Genomic DNA, 20,660 nt, shown 5'->3' with positions numbered 1-20,660 from the left:
TCTGACATTTTCCTAATGACAGGTGGTGTGGGTTGCATCAGGTCAATCCTTTTCTCCCATCGTTTCATACCAGGAATTGGTTTGATATATGGTGATTATTCTTGTAAGTACATGTCCTTGTTATAGAAATCATCAACAAAGTCCTTTGGCCTGAATCATTTCTTTATTATGCAAGCCCAAGCATGTGCACAAGGGATCCCAGTGAGCTCCCACCTAAAACATCTATAGGTTTTCTCCACCAGATTGACTACATACCTGTCCTTGTAGTAGTCCACTTCCAAAATGTCCAGTCTAGAAGAAATAACATAACAATTGCTTGCCAGCTGTGACACAAATTGGAACACTTTGGAAACATAAAGCATAAATCTGACTTCATGACTTTGCCTACACCATCTCATTTCTTACTGATCCTCTTGATGTCATACCTCTTAATCCATTTTAGACATGTGATTATTGGTTTGTCTCTTGCATCTCTCAACACAAAATTAAAGCTTACACATAGTTGTTCAAAAGCATATAAGACTTGCTATATGTCATAAATGCATATTTAACTCAATGCCTAGAGTAGACACCTAAAAATGTCTCCCCAAAACCAAACCCGATGATGAACAACCTTTCATTGCCATTTTTGGTCGGGTTGAGTATTTAATCTTTAAAGTTCTTAAATCCATATTCAAATCCATATTTCCATTTCATAAACCAACCCAACTTCTATCCCATTTCCCCAAACCATAACTTATTTTCCTCTTTTCGTGCCTTTAAACCCAAAATAATTCATTTCGTGTCTTTTTTATAAAAACATTTAGTTCAGTTTATTTTTGTCTATAATGTGGGTCCAATGATTTAATAGTTGGATGGGGATTTAAAAGAGATTTCCAACAATATATTATAAGCCCAAATCCGAGTTATAACGAATAAGTTATGGCCAAAATATTAAACTGAGCCCAAACCGAACTTAAGCCCACCTTACCTACGACCCAATGATCATGTGGAGGGTCCAAATTATTTAATCCCAGTTCTAAATCAATTAGGATTAATTAGAAGCTTGTTTAAGTTTCTAAAAGATCTTAATTATCCTTTTTGAAAAGATAAGATTAAAGAGTTTGAAATTGAATAAAACTTTTCTTTTTGAAAATCCTATTTTTATCCGAATTGAAAGACGTTCAAAGATAGACAGATATTATTTTCGTGCCTCATATTTTTTATCCAAATTTTATATGGTTGGATAGCCCTTGAAATAATCTTTCCAATGATATATTATAATATCAATTCTGAGATATAACGGAAATGATATGAATAAAATGTCAAACTCTATCCAAAACTGACACCGTCTCACTATTTCGAACATATCTTTTATACTACAAAATATTTTAATCTGATTCTAATTGTGTTAGAAAGTAGACTTCAAGATATTTCCAAATATATCTTATTCATCTTATTCCAATTTCTGGATCAAAACATATGATAAAAACAAAAACCGTAAAAACTGCAGTCTATCGAGTTTTATTCCGATTTAATTCGGATCTTATCTTAATTCTTCGACTCTTCTTTTTTTTCTTTATAAATAGAGGTCATATCACCCCTTTTTCAATCTTGATCATCAAATAATTCTATTCTCCCTCTTTAACCTAATTTCTAGCCTCCTTATTCTTCCATAATAATTCCCCTAAGCACTCCAAGGAGTCCATACTTAACCCGAGGTTCCGTCCTTAAACCAAGGCGTGAAAGGTATACATTACTGAGGATTTAGACTAAATCAACTCTACTTTTATTTAATTTAATTTTTTCAATTTGATTTATATTTTTATTGAAGTTACTAATAATTTATTCATGATGTAGCAATTTAAAGGAACGCGCGGAATGTGAGTAATTAATTAATTTAATTACTTTTATTTTATTTTCTTATTTTTAGTATCATGATTAGGTTATTTTGTATTTATTTGACTAACCCTATTATTGTTGAATTGCTTCCAATATTAATGTTTATTCTTTTATTATATTTATTGATCACTATATTGCATGTTTAAAGGGAATATGTGATTGAAAATCACGCCTAATAAGATAATTTGGACAACCGGTTTAGGATCCTTTTTAAACTTGTTTTTAATTAAAGTGATCACAAATATTTTAGAATTATATGTTGCATTAATATTAAACCAATTTAGCTTAATAATAGTTTGGAGCAAATTGAATATTTTGTTTGTATGCCTTTGAGATCGCAAGAATCACTTTTCACTATAAGAATCGAGTAGAGGCCAATATGGGCGAATGTGACTCCATGACTCACTTCGTACCATCATCCCCGATCCTCCTTTCGTGGTTCCGAACCATATGGAGTTATTAATATCATGGATTATGAATGGGGTGTAACCTTCATGGGTCAATCGTTGTTGCCTATCGTTGTCCCTTATTCGTAGTTGTCTTTTATGATCCGTGAACGGTTTACAAGTTCCTTAAAAACTTGTTGGCGGCTCCCTATTTTATTTGTCCCTAATCGTATTATGTCAATTCCCACTTCCTATGAGTGCTAAGAATATTCACACATGCTTTTAACATAGGCGCACTTCAAACGACGCCTACAATTAAGCGACTCCACTGGGGAGGATTCTTGGTTATTTATCGATTTGAGTGATCGGTATTTAATTGAGATGAGTGGATGAGACTTGAAAGATTCTTGAATTGTATTCCTGTGATTTAATTGGAATTGTCACATATGCATATGCATTTTAGCTTACCTATTTTGCCACAATAGTACGTGTTCAACGTATGTGGCTAGCCCGGGGGATTTATGCTCTATCAACCCGAAAACGCTCATGGCAATAAGGGTTCATCCGAGTTTTTAAATCCACCCAAACCATGGAGTCGAGTTCGATTTCATTACGAACTCGCGGAGCCGCCCGTTGGCACACACCCTCAAAGGAGTCTGCCTTGCTAACGCGTCCAAACTCTTAACCATGGTACCCTTTGACACCCAAAAGCTTGACCATAGTCGAACATAGAACTTGACTTTAGGTTGCGAACTTCATTGCATCATGCATGACAATGTGCTTATATGAGCATTTTTTTTTTACTTTTTATTTATTTATTTATTTTTCTCTTATCAAACTTTTTTTTATTATTAGAGTCAAGCCATAGATTTTTTTTTAAAAATTTTTTTAGTCACCCGGATTTTTATTCCCGTATACTGCACAAGAGTCAACTTGTTTTGGTCATATCCGGAGTTTTAGAAGAGTTACGTGTCGTACCACCTATGAATCTGTAGCCTCGAGTTTTATTTTTAATTTGGAATTGGTTTCGTCCACATCAAAGTCACAGATCAAAAGTTATAACCGATATACTACAGCCTGTCCAGTGTAGGTGTCTTTTTAGCGTTAACTTTCTTCTTTTTTTAAAATTTTTTTTTTAAATATCTTTTCGTGTCAAGCTATTCTTATCCAAGTCCTTTAATTTGTGTCAACTCGTATAACATAGGATTATAGATTTTTATTTTTATTTATTTATTTTTTTATACCCATGAGTCATAACTCTTCTAGAATTCTAGTCCTCTTCCTAGTTTCTTGTGATTTTTTGTGCTAACCTTAACATGTGTTCTTTGTCTTTGATTGTGGTTGATCTTATTTATGAATAACGATTGCCAATGGACCGTTTTCACCTAGTGAATAGCATAAACATTAAAATTGGACAAAATTAATCAAGTTAGTTTGTCTTTTAGTCTTCCGTGCTATTTGGTCATTGGGTCTTTTGTTTTTCACAACGTCCTCATGTCTAGCCATGCGATCATACCACGAGTCTTAGTAAACTCACCTAATCATACATGTTGAGTCATTTCACACACTTTGTCTTCGAGTAATGCACTATATTGTTTATGATCGTATATTAGGACCATGCATGCGTCATTTTCCGTCGTAATAGGAATGAGTGGAGTATTTCCCATCAGATTTCAAAATTGTTTCATACACTCTTCCTTTCCAATCCGAGTATTGAGTGAATGCATTAAGTGAAATCATCCTTACACAGTACTTAAGTCTAAAATCACTAGGCAATAGTTGGAAGAATAAGGGGAACGTCACTCCTTCCTTCTTTCCTTCCAATCAAAACATCAACAACATAAAACTATTTTCCTTAGCAGGCAGCTAGAAGTAACTCATAAACAGCCATGAAGACAATGCACGATGCAAGCTTCTCACCAAGATTTCATGCGTTTCTTCTTCTTTTGTTTCAAACCCTTCCCCCTAAAAAGTCTAGCATAGGTTCTCCTTACCCGTGTGTCTATGTGTCACATTTCTTACCTTCTTCATAAACGAGCATCTCTTTCTTACATTCGATCATGTGATTAGCAAAAAAAAAAAAAAAAAAAAAAAAAAAAAAAAAAAAAAAAAATCAATTACCGAACTAAACACAAGGTACACCGATGACTTGAGGCACCTTTGCAACCCTGTCATTCCCTATTAACCGTTCAATCACATTCCATTTCTTCATCAACCACTTTGAGCCTCGTCTAACGGTTGACCTCATTTATTCAACCCACATTCACTTAACCTTGGGATTGGAAGATGTGTAATTGTATAACATTCAAAAGGCAAGTAAAAAAAAAAAGCAGCAAAACAACAATAAAATAATGTCTAAAGGCAAGTGTTCCAATGTCTTTGATATGAACACGTCTCAAATTGCGTCTCTCATCGAGTGCTTGGTACCGTGCCTGAGAAACATGAATGCCAAGTGAGTGATGGACTGCATGATCTGATATTCCCTACATTGATTCAAAAGAATAAAAAATAAAAACTTGCAAAAATCAAAATTTTCAAATACACAATTACACATCTTGGGGGCTTCTCTCAGGTCTTGAGCCTTTTACCCCTTTCTTCCTTAAACCATCAGCTTAACCATATTACAACCCTTGAAAGATCTCTTTGAGGTGTACATACACTTGTGTAAAGTTTGTTTAGAGCTACGTTCAGCTTGATTCCTAAAGGATACGTAGGCAACCTCACATTGAGGTGCGGCCACATTCATATTCATATCCATGCATGATCGAGTCAAAGAATATCTAATGCTTACCCCTACCCATTTAGAGCTAGGCTTGGGGGCTTGAACCCACATCATTTAGCCTACCCAGCCTAAAGAGTCATCATCTTTGATTCTTCTCACATATATTTCCATCACCATAACCTTTGCAGCCAGCCTTAGTATCACATTCACACACTTCACTCACACATCCATATCCATATCAATCATCCTTCCCTTTAAGAGCCCTTTATCATGAAATCTTGTTTCAACACTGTGCATGTTTCAAGACAACATTCAATAGAAGAAACATTTTATACTTGCTTAGCTTCCTAACCTGAGCAATATGCATTGTTTCATGCATCACATAATGTGCTAAGAAACATTTATATATCAATAATTTTTAATCATAAAAAGCATATCGTGCTTAGCTCCTTGACCTAAGCAACGTTCATTATGCAATAATCACTTCATCTGTATACGTGCTTAGCTTCCAGACCTAAGTGACGTTCAAGATCGTTTCTTTACACCATATATGATGCTTAGCTCCATGACCTAAGTTCATTCATCGTGTCACATGATGTAATTGTCCTTAGCCTCCTGGCCTAAGGACATGCATCATGCATACATTACTTTAAAGAAAAGCAATTCAATCCATGCGATTCATTTTGTCTTGCTCAACGAGGAAGTTCAAAACTTCTTTCCTTTTTCGCGTCTTTTCTTTTGGGGAAGTTTTAAGAAACTTTTTCAAAATTTTCTCATCAAGGGAAGTTCGAAAATAAAAGTTCAGTTTTCACATCTTTCTTTTTCGGGAGAAAGTCGGTACCCTCCACTCATGAAAAAAATTAACGAAATTTTTTTCTTTTGCTTCTTCGTTTGCTTGTGTCTACACACACACATACACACACACACACTCACACTCACAAGTCATACACATGTCATGTCACATCAAGTCAAACTTGGTCAAGTTAGTGGTCAAGTCAATCACAATGTATACGAGTCCATTGGGAAATTTATTTTTGCAGGTCTCATCTACAACCCACGTCCGGGGACAACTGGACCATATACAGCCCACGTCCGGGGACAAGCGGACCATCTACAGCCCACGTCCGGGGACAAGCGGACCATCTACAACCCACGTTCGGGGACAAGCGAACCATCTACAGCCCACGTCCGGGGACAAGCGGACCATCTACAGCCCACGTCCGGGGACAAGCGGACCATCTACAACCCACGTTCGGGGACAAGCGAACCATCTACAGCCCACGTCCGGGGACAAGCGGACCATCTACAGCCCACGTCCGGGGACAAGCGGACCATCTAAAGCCCACGTCCGAAGACAAGCGGACCATCTACAGCCCATGTCCGGGGACAAGCGGACCATCTACAAGCCACGTTCGGGGACAAGCGGACCATCTACAGCCCACGTTCGGGGATAAGAGAACCATTTACAGCCAACGTTCGGGGACAAGCGAACCAACTACAGCCCACGTCCGGGGATAAGCGGACCCTCTACAGCCCACGTTCGGGGATAATCGAAGCATAATCATTTCATGACGCAAGGTTCTCGATACACAGAGACTTGCAATCTCATCATCAGACAAGTCTTTCCTCAACCATGGAAAGCATTATCGGTGGATTTCTTCAAGCATAGAAAAAGGCCAAAATCATATGTCGACTTTCCTCACGCATGGAAAGTGTCATCGGGTAGGTTTCTTCAGGCTTAGAAAGCTACCAAACTCATCTGTCGGCTTTCCTCAAGCATGGAAAGCATTTCAACAAACGTCGTCCGGTGGATTCCTTCAAGCATAGGAAAATACCAAACTCATTTGTCACCGATACACTGGTGTCAGATAAGCGTTCTATCCCTTTACTTTTTTATCTGTGGAATTAACATTTTTTGTAGGTATTGGCGTATATAGAGTGATTTAGGATCGCAGAATGTCTTAAATCATTCTCCGTCTCTATCGACTACTTTGACTATCGTTTTCAAAACTGACGTTTCTACAAACTCAGTCAAAGTGGGGTCTTCTGTAGACACCTAAAAATGTCTCCCCAAAACCAAACCCGATGATGAACAACCTTTCATCGCCATTATTGGTCGAGTTGAGTATTTAATCTTTGGAGATCTTAAATCCATATTCAAATCCATATTTCCATTTCATAAACCAACCCAACTTCTAGCCCATTTCCCCAAACCATAACTTATTTTCCTCTTTTCGTGCCTTTAAACCCAAAATAATTCATTTCGTGTCCTTTAATATCATTCATTTCGTGTCATTTTTATAAAAACATTTAGTTCAGTTTATTTTGGTCTATAATGTGGGTCCAATGATTTAATAGTTGGATGGGGATTTAAAAGAGCTTTCCAAAGAAATATTATAAGCCCAAATCCGAGTTATAACGAATAAGTTATGGCCAAAATATTAAACTGAGCCCAAACCAAACCTAAGCCCACCTTACCTACGACCCAAAGATCATGTGGAGGGTCCAAATTATTTAATCCCATTCTTAAAACAATTAGGATTAATTAGAATCTTCTATAAGTTTATAAAAGATCTTAATTATCCTTTTGAAAAGATAAGATTAAAGAGTTTGAAATTGAATAAAACTTTTCTTTTTGAAAATCCTATTTTTATCCAAATTGAAATACGTTCAAAGATAGACAGATATTATTTTCGTGCCTCATATTTTTTATCCAAATTTTATATTGTTGGATATCCCTTGAAATTATCTTTCCAGTGATATATTATAATATCATATTTTTTATCCAAATTTTGTATGCCTTTGAGATCGCAAGAATCACTTTTCACTATAAGAATCGAGTAGAGGCCAATACGGGCGAATGTGACTCCATGAATCACTTCGTACCATCATCCCCGATCCTCCTTTCGTGGTTCCGAACCATATGGAGTTAGTAATCTCATGGATTATGAATGCGGTGTAACCTTCACGGGTCAATCGTTGATGCCTATCGTTGTCCCTTATTCGTGGTTGCCTTTTATGATCCGTGAACGGTTTACAAGTTCCTTAAAAACTTGTTGGCGGCTCCCTACTTTATTAGTCCCTAATCTTATTATGTCAATTCCCACTTCCTATGAGTGCTAACCATATTCACACATGCTTTTACGTAGGCGCACTTCGAACGACGCCTATACACCTAGTAGGAATTGCAACTAAATACTGGAATGCATCTTCTGATAACTCTTTAATCTTTGTCATATGCACCTTAAAATCAGCCTTACAATTAATGTATTGATGGAATTTAGATGATTATGCAAAGAACAGAGATATTAATTAAAATATTAAAATATAAGCCACATACCCTAGTTGTTGACCTTGCAGACTTCCAGAATCACCCTTTAAAAGCCTCACCACCAAATTTGAACTTGAAATTAGCCCAAATGTGCCTTATACTAAACCTAATTTCAACATCAGGAACCACAACAATAAAACTTTTACAGTGTCTGCATTAGACAAATACAGTTAGTTAACATCTTACACATACACTCACCACACAGAATATGAAAATACAAAGTTTTTTTTAACGGTAAGGAAAAGGGCCTTATCGGGCCGGAACCTCTCACAAGTCCAACCCCACCCGGGTTAGTGGGCAAGACAATTTCGGAGTGACGGGCCGGGCTGGGTAAGGGATTAAGGGAATCCCCACCCCAAATTGCCTCTAGTGGGGTTTGATCCCATGATTGTGAGGTGACAAACCTTACCACTAGATTAAGCTTTACTTGGTTATTATTTTACCTAGTTACATATAACTTACATACAACAAAAAGAATAAGGAAAATTTGCCAAAAATAACACCACCTTTTGGCGGTTTCCCAATAATAGCACCACCTTTTGATTGTTCAGAATAACACCACCTTTCACATGTATTTGCCAAAAATGAAATAAAATCGGTTGGTAACCTGTTTTACAGGTTATCTGTGATACGTGTCACAATGTCATTGGTCATTGGTCATTTTTTTTATTTAACTATTTTTTTTTTAAAAAAAAACCTAAGTAATTAAAAAACAAAGTTAAAATTGAAAAAAAAAACCCCACCACCTAGCCCCCCTGCCAGCCTCTCCCTGCCAAGCCCCCACCCTCGCCGCCGCCCCCCCTCCCCACCCTCGCCGCAAATCGACCTCCTCAGCCTTCCCCCTCCCCTGAACGACATCCCTCCACCTATTCCCCCACCCTTAAACAACCCGCCATCGCTTATGAACAACCCTCTTCCCCTTCCCCCCCCCCCGAATACGAAACCCCTACCCCTTCCTCTACCGCAAATCGGTGCCCCATCCTTAAACCCATAGCTAAACGACATGAAAACAAAACCCTACCCAAAACCACCTCCCCGAAACCCTAGCCTACGAAAATTAGGGAGAGAAAGCCGAAATTGAAAAGGAAAGGAGGGAGGGGGCCGAAATCAGAAAAGGGAAGCGGGGAAAAGGCCAGAAAGGGGTAAGGAAGGGGAGAGGGTGGTGAAAAGGAGCCGAGAAGGGGAGGAGGATGCCGAAAAAGGGTAGGAAAGGGGAGGGGATGACGGAAATGGGCCGGTAAAGAGGAGAGGGTGTTGGAAAGGGGGTCGAAAACTAGGACAGGGGTCATGGAGAGGGTGGTTTCAAGTGGATGGTCTTGGTGGGAGTGGTGGATGCGGGTGAAAGGGGGAGGGCAGAGGGGCCGAAAAAGTGGGAAGGAGGGTTTAATTTATTTTTTTAATTTATTTTTTTAAAGTTTTTTCAAAAATAAAAATAAATAAATTAACCAATCAAACTAGAACACGTGTCCTAGGGTTACCTTTTATTTTTGGCAAATACATGTGAAAGGTAGTGTACTGTTATTCAGGAATAATCAAAAGGTGGTGCTATTATTAGAAGACCGCCCAAAGATGGTGTTATTTTTGGCAAATTTTCCAAAGAATAATACATTATTTTACATTATATTCACTCTATTGCATGTAGATGATTTACATATGATCGAGTGTAATTTTTTAATCTATAACTAAAGTAATAACCGCTAATAACACTATTTCCAAATGTTTCTTGCACATTAAAAAAAATATTGCAAAAACTATTAGTGACTTACTCCCTCCGTCACTTATCCTCATGTCTATTTCCCATTTTTCACGACAATTAAGGAACTTAGAGATTCCTTAAAACCCATGATTGGGAAGTACATACATGTAGGGTTAGAAAAGAGATAGAGAGAAAGAAAATGTAGTTGGTAATTATTGAAGATATAGAGAGAGAAAGTGTTGAAAAATGATGTTAAAAGTATAAATATACATAAAAAAAATAAAAAAAAAACATTGATGAAAACTAATCAAAAAGAGAGAATATTGTCAAAAAATACATTCTTCAAATAGAATTAGGCATGTAGTTTTGAAACCCCAAAAGGAAAGGGGTGTTGTTATTTGTCGCTCCCATTTTACCGGGTAACGCTCCCTTTTTTCTTGAAATTCCAATTTTACCCCTAATATATAAATACGGTTTTTTCCTTCCCGACCAACATTTCTCACTTCTTTACTTCTCTCTCTAACTCTCTTACTCTCTAACTCTCTAAAACAATTTTTTTTTTAAAAAAAAAAATTCAAAAATTGTTCTTCATTTTTTAAAAAAACAACAATCATCATAAATACAAAAGAAAATGTGTGATTCGAGGCGGATTAGGCTGAGATTCGGAGGGAGGACCTTCGGCGGCGCTGGTGGCAGCGGCGGAGGCGGCGGCGATGGTGGAGACGAGGTATTTTTTTTTAATTTCGGATCCCAAGAACTTCCGCCCAAAATTTCCGGAAGTTCCATGGAGGATCCGCCTGGAATTTCCGGATCCTCCATGGAACATCCGGAAATTTTGGGCGAAAGTGACATCCGCCCAGAGTTTCCGGATGTTCCATGGAGGATCCGGAAATTCCAGGCGGATCCTCCATGGAACTTCCGGAAATTTTGGGCGGAAGTTCCATTTTTTTTTTTTTTTTGGCCCGTTAATAAAATTGTTAATTTTTTTTTTCGGATTTGTTTTTTTTTTGTTATTTTGAAGTGTTATGGTGATTATTGTTGATATTATTATTATTGTTGTTGTTATTATTGTGCTTATTATATTTTGTAATGTAATTATTTTAAAAAAATATGATAATTTTTATTATTTTGTTGATATTAGGTTTTTATTATTAATGTTAAGGTTATTGATGTTGTTGTTAATTTGTTTTTTTTTTTTGGATTTTGTTATTTTTGTTGTTATTTTGAAGTGTTATGGTTAGTATTATTATTATTATTGTTATTATTATTGTTGATATTATTATTATTATTATTATTATTATTATTATTATTGTTGTTATTATTATTATTATTATTAGTGTTATTATTTTTAAAAATATGATTAGTATTATTATTAAACTAATTTGATATTAGGGTTTTTATGGTTATTGTTATTGTTTTTTTTTTTTTTTGTTGTTGTTGTTGTTGTTGTTATAATAATATTATTATTAGTGTTATTAGTAGTACTATTATTAATATTTTTAATTATGATTATTATTATAGTTGTTGATATTAGTGTTATTATTATTGTTATTATGGTTATTGTTGTTGTTGTTAATTTGTATTTGTTGTTGTTGTTGTTGTTGTTAGTTATTGTTGTTGTTAATTTGTATTTGTTGTTGTTGTATTTGTTGTTGTTGTTATTATTATTGTTGTTATTGTTATTATGGTTATTATGGTTAATTGTTATTACTAAAATCGGATTATTTTTTAATTTTATGTAGATCGAGGGTTCTGGTGCTCGACATGCAATATCACGACGTCTGAATGCGTCTGTTAGGAGACAGACATCTCGATCTTCACCGGTTCAGCCCGAGCAGCAGCAATACGGGTCTACTAGTGGTTGGTCGAGAGACCAACAGTCTGGTAGTAGTCGGCCCTTGTACTCTGCAAGTGGAGCACCCATATCTGACGAGGAAGACGAATGTTCGGCTAGTCATGCTGGTGACTGGGATGAAGAACAGGACCCTCAGGATTTCCATATGGTATATAGGGGTCAGTTTGGGAGATTTGTTGGTAGTGGGTCGAGTCAGCCTACTTCCAGCTCTGCAGAGGCATGGTTAGTGCAGGAACCGATGCCGGGTTGGCCTGAGGATGGGTCAGTTATCCCTAGTTTTGGCGGTCACGTGGCACGGTATATCTGGATGGAGCAGGAGCGTAGTGTTTTGCGCTGTTTGAGTAGGACAAAGTTATGTTCTAACTTGTTCACTTGGCGAGGCCGTCAATCTGTGGAGGATATTGCGGCGATTGATGCTAGTTGGTTGTCTCACTTGCCCGGCCTGATGTTTAAGAGACTTGATTGGCCGTTGATTTCTGCTTTTGTTGAGAGGTGGCAGCCAGATACGAACACCTTTCACATGCCATTTGGGGAGATTACGATCTTGCTGCACGACGTGTACAACATACTTGGGTTTCGGGTTGCAGGCAATATGGTGTCCACTACTCCTAGCACGGACGTGTTACGGGACGCGTGCTCGGTCACCATGGATATGACTCTAGATGATCTGTCTGAGGTTTGCGGCACAAAGACCATTTGGCATGGTAGTGGGGTGTTGACCGATAAGATTTTTGAGTCGACATTGGCGGTCGACCGGGATTTTAGTGAGCAGCTTGATGCATACTTGTGGTTAGTGCTTGAGGTACACTGTTTGTAGACAAGAGTGGTAACCGTACGCATCCTTCCTTCCTCCACGAGCTATGTCACACGGATGTCCCTATTAACGAGTATGCTTGGGGAACAGCTGCACTAGCCTACTTGTATCGGCAACTGGGCACGGCATCACGGAAAGGTGCTGATTCGATTGCTGGTTGTCTCACGCTTCTACAAGCGTGGGTTTACAAGTACTTTCCGTGCTTTCGGCCACAGCAGGGTACCTTGACCCGGGACCTTCAAATGCCTCCTGCGTCTGCTTGGGATGTAGGAGAGGGATGTCCTAGCAAGAACCTGGAGCGCCTGTTAGCTTTTCGTACTAGGATTGATGCGCTTACTGACCGTGAGGTGAACTGGCCACCGTACGGAGCTGATCCTGCATTACGAGTGCCCCCCACTTTATTCATTGGCTGCATCCAGTACCATAACATCATTGAGCCGTACATGCCTGATAGAGTGGTGCGCCAGCTAGGTTTCGTGCAAGGCATTCCCCGCGAGATCATCAGGCCAGAGAAGGCCAAGAGGCCGACTAACTTGAAGATGTATTGGGTAGACTTCCCGACTGAGATGACAGCTGTGATGTGGAACAGGTTTGTCCCTGGGGTATCTTAGAGTGTTGTTTTAGGTGCCCTACCCAGGCTTAGTGCTGCAGCTCCTTCGGTTGCGCCCGGTTACATGCAGTGGCTGTACAGGTTTTCTCACCCGCAGGTATCTCCAGGTCCAGGAGTTACAAGCAATCTGCCTGAGCGGACTAACACTGATTACGTAAGTATTAATGCTTATTATTATATTAACAATGACTTCTATTAATTTTTGTGTTATAATATGTTATTGTTTGATTTGCAGTGGATGGGTCGGTCCATGGAGATTCACCAAAGAGCACTAGTTGAGTATCCTGAAATGTCGAGTGAGACTCGAACAATGACTGAGCAGCTTGTATTTGATTGGAAGTCAAAAATGGGACTTTAGATTATTTTGATTAGATGTTCTGTTAGTGATGGTTTTAATTATGTTATGAACTTATTTGTATTTTATTTTTTAAAATGTAATGTATAAACTGGACACTTATTTTATTTTATATTTGATGTTTTGTTGCATATCATGTTAGATTAAAAGCAAATACATATAAAATTAATTTCATAATTCTAATTTTCTTACAAATGTTCAAAGTTAGTGAATGTACATTACAAACTACCTAACTAATGCATCCCACATGTCCCTTCTCAACTGATATGCTTAATCCCATCCATTGACACTATCCTCGTGGTGTTCCGTCCACCAACCGGCGATCGGCGGGAGTGGTGAATCAGGTACAAGGTCAAGACGGATAAAATGTGATCCACCAACTGTAGCAATCACAAACTCTCGAGTCGGTGACCGAACCCCGTTGCGTGCCCTAAGAGGTAAGACTGTGATGCATGGGTAGTAGCAAGTTGGTACTAGGCCTACTCCGAGACAAATCACCCTTGCGTTGAACCACGTAGCAATAGGAAATAAATCTTGAATTGTAACCATCCAATGCCGCTCCCCGACAGCCCCACCATCCCATCGAATACGCTCCACGTTCATCCAAAGTCGCCCAAGCCCGTAAATTCGTTCGTACAAATCAGGATGACCAGCGACCTCGTTCGCTATTGTTTCCCGAGCGTCAAACCACTTATTTTGATTGCCAAAGAAGAAGTCGGCGACACAACGAAAGCCACAGTTTCCATCACCAATGACATCCTTCCAAGACGAAATGTACGGCAACATTGGGGCTGGAAGCAAGTTCAAATACCTGCATTGACTAATGTCACTTGGATCTACAACAAAAAATTAAAAGATAAATTATTAGTAAAGCTACAAGTATTAAGTTTACATATTTTTATATTAAATATAGAATTTTAGTATTACCTGGTTCTCGGTCACCACCACGTTGAGTGTGTTGACGGTTCACATGCTCGAAATAGCTACGATCACGCCTGGTGTTATTTCTTTTCTGTCGACCACGAGTGTTAAGGTTGATATGTGGTTCTTCAAGGTGTGAATGATCTGGATGTAGCTCCTCTTCAATGATTCGCGTTACATTTCGACGTACGGCCGGGTCACTTTCCATGACTTCGTCGATTAAGGACCGAAAATGTGCAGCCTCCTCAGTCGAATCATTTACCACTTCAGGAATGTTAACACCATCACCAATAACCAGTATCTTCCAGAAAGAATGAATTTGGCTGCTATACAATCCTGTCTGTGCAACTATCGAATCATGTATCTGGCAAGCACATGGAAGACCATGGGTCAAACGCATAGCACATCCACACCGTTCATGGACCTGGTAACTCAAATCCCGCATCCTTTTCGTCTCGTTATCTAGAACTTTCAAGCAATGTTGAGACACTTTGCCATTTATACGTGACAGTGGCAACTATCTGTACATCTGACCAATTTTAGACCTTGATGCCTCCAAGTCATTACGAATTTGTATGATGCGATTACCGATATGACAATGGACTCGGGCCCATACGGTATCCAAAGCACCTGCCAATGATTCTAATTAGTAAATTCAAATACAATTACAATTAATACAATTACAATTACGTAACAACGAGAACAACTAATAAAATAATACAACTAACCTGTGGATGATTCTAACCAAGTTTTCACTACTGAATGTTGGCTCTCAACTCTGCAGTTGGTGGTGTTACCAAAATGAAGAACCTGGTTCGTCCAAAATTTCACAAATTTCTCCTTATGACAAAGCCAAGTTCTCTGAACATACTGAATCACTTCCGGATATTTTCCCCACCTCACTTGCATGGAAGTTAGAGCACGATCATACTCCGCCTGTGTTGTTGCATTCACGATTTTGAACCATCTCCCAGCTCTAAAACTGACACCAACCGTCTTGTTTCCAAACATCTTCGTCACCTTAGCCTCCACATCTCTGTTGATGTGCCATAGACAGAGTAAATGTGACGTCCCTGGAAAGACTTCTCTCAAAGCCGCACATAGCCCAAGATCACGGTCTGAAATAAATACAGATGGCTCTTTATCAAACCCAATCAACTCCCTTAATCTCTGCAACACCCACCGATAGCTAGCCGTGCACTCGTCGCGCATGAAAACATATCCAACTAGAAAATTCTGGTTTGTCGGTGTCACGCCTACTATCTCAAAGAAAGGCATGTTATATCGATTGGTCTTGTAAGTAGAATCCATACCTATGACATGTGGGTATGTGCGGAGTATGTTGACCATGATCGGGTGCACCATATATGCATGTTGCAAAACGTTGTGATCATCGTTCGTGAACCAGTAAATGTATTTACTCTCTCTCGCCAGATGAAGAAATTGCTGAACAACTCCTCTTCCTTCGGACATCTCCATCCTGAAGTCATTTCGGAAATTGTAAATGTGTCGGATGTTTGGATGATCATCAGGAAATTGCTCGGCAATAGTGGACATGATGTTACGGGGAGCAACCTTGGACTTTGTCATGTCCCGCACAACCTGTTTTGCACCCGGACTCAATCCGCTCACTTTACGGTGACCCTCTGGGTACACAATCATTGGGTGGTTATGTGTCCCGGTGTGATCATTTTTCGCAATGATCTTCCAACTTACGGTGCTGACATCATAATATATCTTGATGTAGAATGGACAACCATTAGCTTTGGTTTTGGTGTCCTTCCGTATCGCGTTCTCCAAATCTCTCGGCTTGCTCCTTCGTGACCGATCACATCGCAAATACCGATACGGCCGACCATCTCTGGTTTTGTTATAAGACGATTTCACCAATATAAATCCCAATTTTATGGAAACACCATCAGCCCATGTAACAACATCGTCAAATGTAGGAAAAAACGTATCGGTGACAAAATTCCCACTATAATTCACACCGTCACCGCCTTTCTCAGATTCCATATCCTATACAAATTAAACAAAACATGTTTTATGTCAAAATAATAATAATAAAAACAATAATAATAATAATTATAATTAAAATAATAAAAATAATAAAAACAATACTAATACTAATACTAATAATAATAATAATAATAATAATAATAATAACAATACTAATAACAATACTAATAATAATAACAACAAATACAAAACAATAACAATATTAATGATAATAAAAAAATTATAACAACAACTACAAAACAATTTATAAGACCATAACATTAATTAATAAATAAATAATAATAATAATAACAATAATAATAATAATAATAATATTAATATTAATATTAATATTAATATTAATATTAAAATTATATTTCTACTAATTAATAATAACAATATCAACAACAACAACAACAATAAAAATAACAGCAACAACAACAATAATAATATCAACTACAACAACAACAATAATATCAACATATTACTAATAATAACAATAATAATAATAATAATAATAATAATAATAATATAAATAATATTAATAATAATAATAATGAAACAAAAAATAAACATATTACTAATAATCATATTAATACAACAAAATTACATTAATTATCAAATACTAAATCACAACAATAATCACAAGACCACGAAAAAAAATACATAAAAAAAACTTAATAAACATAAAAAAAATTAAATAAACGTACTTAACATTTTAAAAAAAAAATTAATAGGGACATCCGCCTAAAATTTCCGGATGTCCCTAGGTACATCCGCCTGAAATTTCCGGATTTACCATGGAACATCCGGATTTTTTAGGCGGATCCCATCTTCCGCTTGAAATTTCCGGATGTTCCATGGTACATCCGGAAATTTTAGGCGGATGTACCTAGGACATCCGGAAATTTAGGCGGATGTCCTAATTACCGAAAATAAAAAAAATATATAAAACTTACAGAATGATCCGACGCATTCTCCGGCGTACGTATGTTCCACTCGCCGTCCATGACCCAAGACCCGTCGGAAAATTTAACGATTTTTGAAAATAGAAAATTTAGGTGGTCGTGGGGACCGATTTGGTTGCAAGGTCGTGGGGACCGATTTTGGGAAGCTCGGGACAGCAATGTCGTGAAGTAAGGGGACCGTTTCATGTATTGTGTCCAAATGGGGAACAAGGTCCTTTTTATAACCCAAATTGCATAAAGGGCATAGTGGTCCATCAAGTAAAAAAGGGAGCGTTACCTGGTAATTTGGGAGCGACAAATAGCAGTTCAGAAAGGAAAGTAGGCATGTAGATAAAAAATGGAGAGAGGTTTTTTTTTTTTTTTTTTTTTTTTTTTTTTTTCTCAAGATTGAGACTAAGAAGTTTGTTTGCATTTCCTTAAAAGTTTTTTATGATTAAATTGACTAAATAAACACTTTTCTATGGAGTAAAAAAATTGTATAAAATAATTACACCATTACAAACAAAAATGCAAAATTTTATATATATTGCTAAATTTTTACATCGTATGTGACTAATTATCTAGCTAGTATAGAAGTGAGGTGTCAAATTGGGTTCAGGTCGGGTGATGTCGGGTTTCAAGTTAAATTCAAGTCATATCATGTCGGTTTTTTCTGACTTATAAGTCGGGTTCAGGCCGGGTTGGTTCAAGTTTGATTTGGATTATGACAGGCTTTATATCTTTTCGGTTGCAGTTTGGGTTCTATTCGAGTCAATATTGGGTTGTGTAATGCTTTGGGTTCGATTTGTGTCAAGTTGGGTTAATCACAAGTTTGAAACAGGTAAATTTCACCAGGTAATTCTTAGACAAGTTTTGATAAGATTAAAGCACAATCAAGCCATGTCATTCTTAGGTGGCTGGTAAAGGTGTCAATTCGAGGGATCGAGGCAGGTTTGACGAGGTGAGGTCAAATCGAGAAGGGTCAAGTCTAATTTCAAACTTAAGTCGTGCTAAATTATTGGGTCCTTGCAAGTCAGTAAAATCTAAATCAGATATTTTTTTTATTCGATTTCAAATCGGGTCAACAGGTTAGGTTTTAACAACTCTAGGCTCGTGACAAATATGAGTCGAGTTAAGTAGTAGGTTATGTTAGGTGTTTATTATTTAAAATTTAATCAAGTTGAGTGTTATTTCGAGTTCAGATTATAATGTTAGGTCGGGTTAAATTGGTCGTTGGTCAATATCCATTCGGGTTGGTGATAGGTTATAATCAATTTCAGGTTGTAAACAAGTCAAGTAAAATCGGGTACGGATAATAATCACGTTGAGTCAAATCAGATTTCGGTTAATATAAAGTTAATTACAGGTTCGGGTTTAGGTCATGAAGCATCAGATCTATTCGGTTACACGTTAATGTCAGGTTTGTTTCGATTCAGGCTACATGGCACCGATTTCACCTATTCTTCGAGTACAAGTCAGATATGGATCATTGTCGGTTTAGGCCGGCTTTTCAGGTCGGGTCAAAATAGGATTTACACAATGGAACACTTATTAGTTATTACCAATGCGAACCAATTGTAAAAATAGAAGTGGCTTACAAAATTATGTTGGGCATCCATATTAACCAAGTACCTAGGCTTGAATGTACAAGTTTCCAAGTGGTTTCCTTTCCTCCTCTTTGAATTGAAAATACAAAAGTCAGCTTCTTTCCCTCCCAAGACCAATCTCCACAATGGCTGCTTTGAAAAGTTGATACCGTGTATTCCTCGTCTTAATTAACTCTTAATTTACTTCTTACTATTTCAAAAAGTCTTACTCAAACACCTTTCACAATCATCTATTCAATGCCTGCCTAAACCTATCCTCACTACGGTCCAACTTTGTTCCAATACCTTCCGTCCGTTAAAGTTAGTCTTAGTTCATCCTTTTTTTTTTTTTTTTTTTTTTTTTTTTTTTTTTTTTTTAAAAAAAATTTTTGTTAGAATTTTTCTGTTATTTTATTAAGTTTTTTTTAAAAAAAAAAAAAATTTGTCAAAAATAATACAAACTTTCAGCAATCCGTTAAAAACAAGTTAAACTTTTGATTATTTCTAAATCTAATTATATAAATAAAGTAGGCATTTTTCGGAAGCATTTGGCACGCCACATAAGAAAAATTATTATTTTGTCCAATGAAAAATTAGGTTAATAATTTATTTTAGAATTAAAAAATTTACTCGCCACCTAAGCAAAAGTGACGAATAAGATTTATGAATTTTGACACATAAGTAAAAGCAACGAGTTGAGAATAATTAAAATTTAAATTATTTTTAAAAACCAATAATTATCTTCTCTTAAAAAAAATTTGACCTAAGTAATAATTATCTTTTTTACATATATGGATGCAAATTTTTGATCGCAAATATATTTAATCTTTCCCTAGCAAATAATTATAAAAGTTTTATTTTAATAATGTATTCATAGAGACGAATAAAATTAAATCTCATATGACTAATTTCCAATAATTTTAATAGTTAAACGATTATAAATGAGACTAACATTTTAAACAGAATGAGTATATTAAATAAACGCATAGGCAAAAGACTTATTTTCATCAATAAAAAAACGAGATTTGTCATTTATTTTTTGAATTAAAAATTTAAATTGTCACATAAAATAGTTAAAACAACAAAAGATAACTTTAGTGTTAAAATTAAAAAATTATCTTATAATATTAGAAATTTTATCCATACATTTAATGAATGATCTTCATAAATATATAAAATTTTAAATTAAATAAAATAATTTACTAGAACTGTGCATCGCACGGGCTTACATCTAGTAATACATACTTTGAGAGGTTTCCGCCTAAAACAAGTTGTAACAGGTTAGTAACTTGATTAGAAGATTATACTGGACACATGTCAAAATTTTATTGGTTTAGCACTTTAAATTTGATTTTTAATTTATTTATTTTATGTTTTTTATTTTTAAAAGATTATTATTAATAAAAATATTTTTTACAAAAAAAAAACCATTCACACCCAACCCAGCCACGCTACCAACCTTCCCCTGCCCTCCGGCGCCGGTCACGCCTAGATCCATCCTCCACCAGTGCCGGTGCAGACCCTTTCTCCTCAGTCGTGGGTCGCCCCCCTTCCCTCT

General features: G+C 36.8%; 3 protein-coding genes across 3 annotated transcripts; 1 reads left to right on the top strand and 2 right to left on the bottom strand.

The window, feature by feature from the left end:
- Window positions 1-10,647: 10,647 nt before the first annotated feature.
- On the top strand, window positions 10,648-13,653 carry LOC110690099 (protein MAIN-LIKE 1-like). The gene is made up of 5 exons (XM_021866921.1): window positions 10,648-10,743; window positions 11,759-12,680; window positions 12,776-13,274; window positions 13,323-13,449; window positions 13,531-13,653. Exons 1-5 carry the CDS (start codon window positions 10,648-10,650, stop codon window positions 13,651-13,653), a joined length of 1,767 nt encoding a protein of 588 aa, XP_021722613.1.
- A 267-nt stretch (window positions 13,654-13,920) lies between these two features.
- On the bottom strand, window positions 13,921-15,016 carry LOC110690098. Its single transcript, XM_021866920.1, has 2 exons — window positions 14,578-15,016; window positions 13,921-14,486 (listed from the first exon to the last, which is right to left on the bottom strand). Exons 1-2 carry the CDS (start codon window positions 15,014-15,016, stop codon window positions 13,921-13,923), a joined length of 1,005 nt encoding a protein of 334 aa, XP_021722612.1.
- Window positions 15,017-15,088: 72 nt separating this feature from the next.
- Window positions 15,089-16,587, bottom strand: LOC110690097 (protein FAR1-RELATED SEQUENCE 5-like). The gene is made up of 2 exons (XM_021866919.1): window positions 15,300-16,587; window positions 15,089-15,201 (listed from the first exon to the last, which is right to left on the bottom strand). Exons 1-2 carry the CDS (start codon window positions 16,585-16,587, stop codon window positions 15,089-15,091), a joined length of 1,401 nt encoding a protein of 466 aa, XP_021722611.1.
- Window positions 16,588-20,660: the final 4,073 nt, after the last annotated feature.

The sequence above is a fragment of the Chenopodium quinoa genome, unplaced genomic scaffold (assembly GCF_001683475.1).
Source record: "Chenopodium quinoa cultivar QQ74 unplaced genomic scaffold, ASM168347v1, whole genome shotgun sequence".
Taxonomy (NCBI): Eukaryota; Viridiplantae; Streptophyta; class Magnoliopsida; order Caryophyllales; family Amaranthaceae; genus Chenopodium; species Chenopodium quinoa.
Note: the sequence above shows the minus strand (reverse complement) of the source record. Positions and strands in the feature narration are given on the sequence as shown.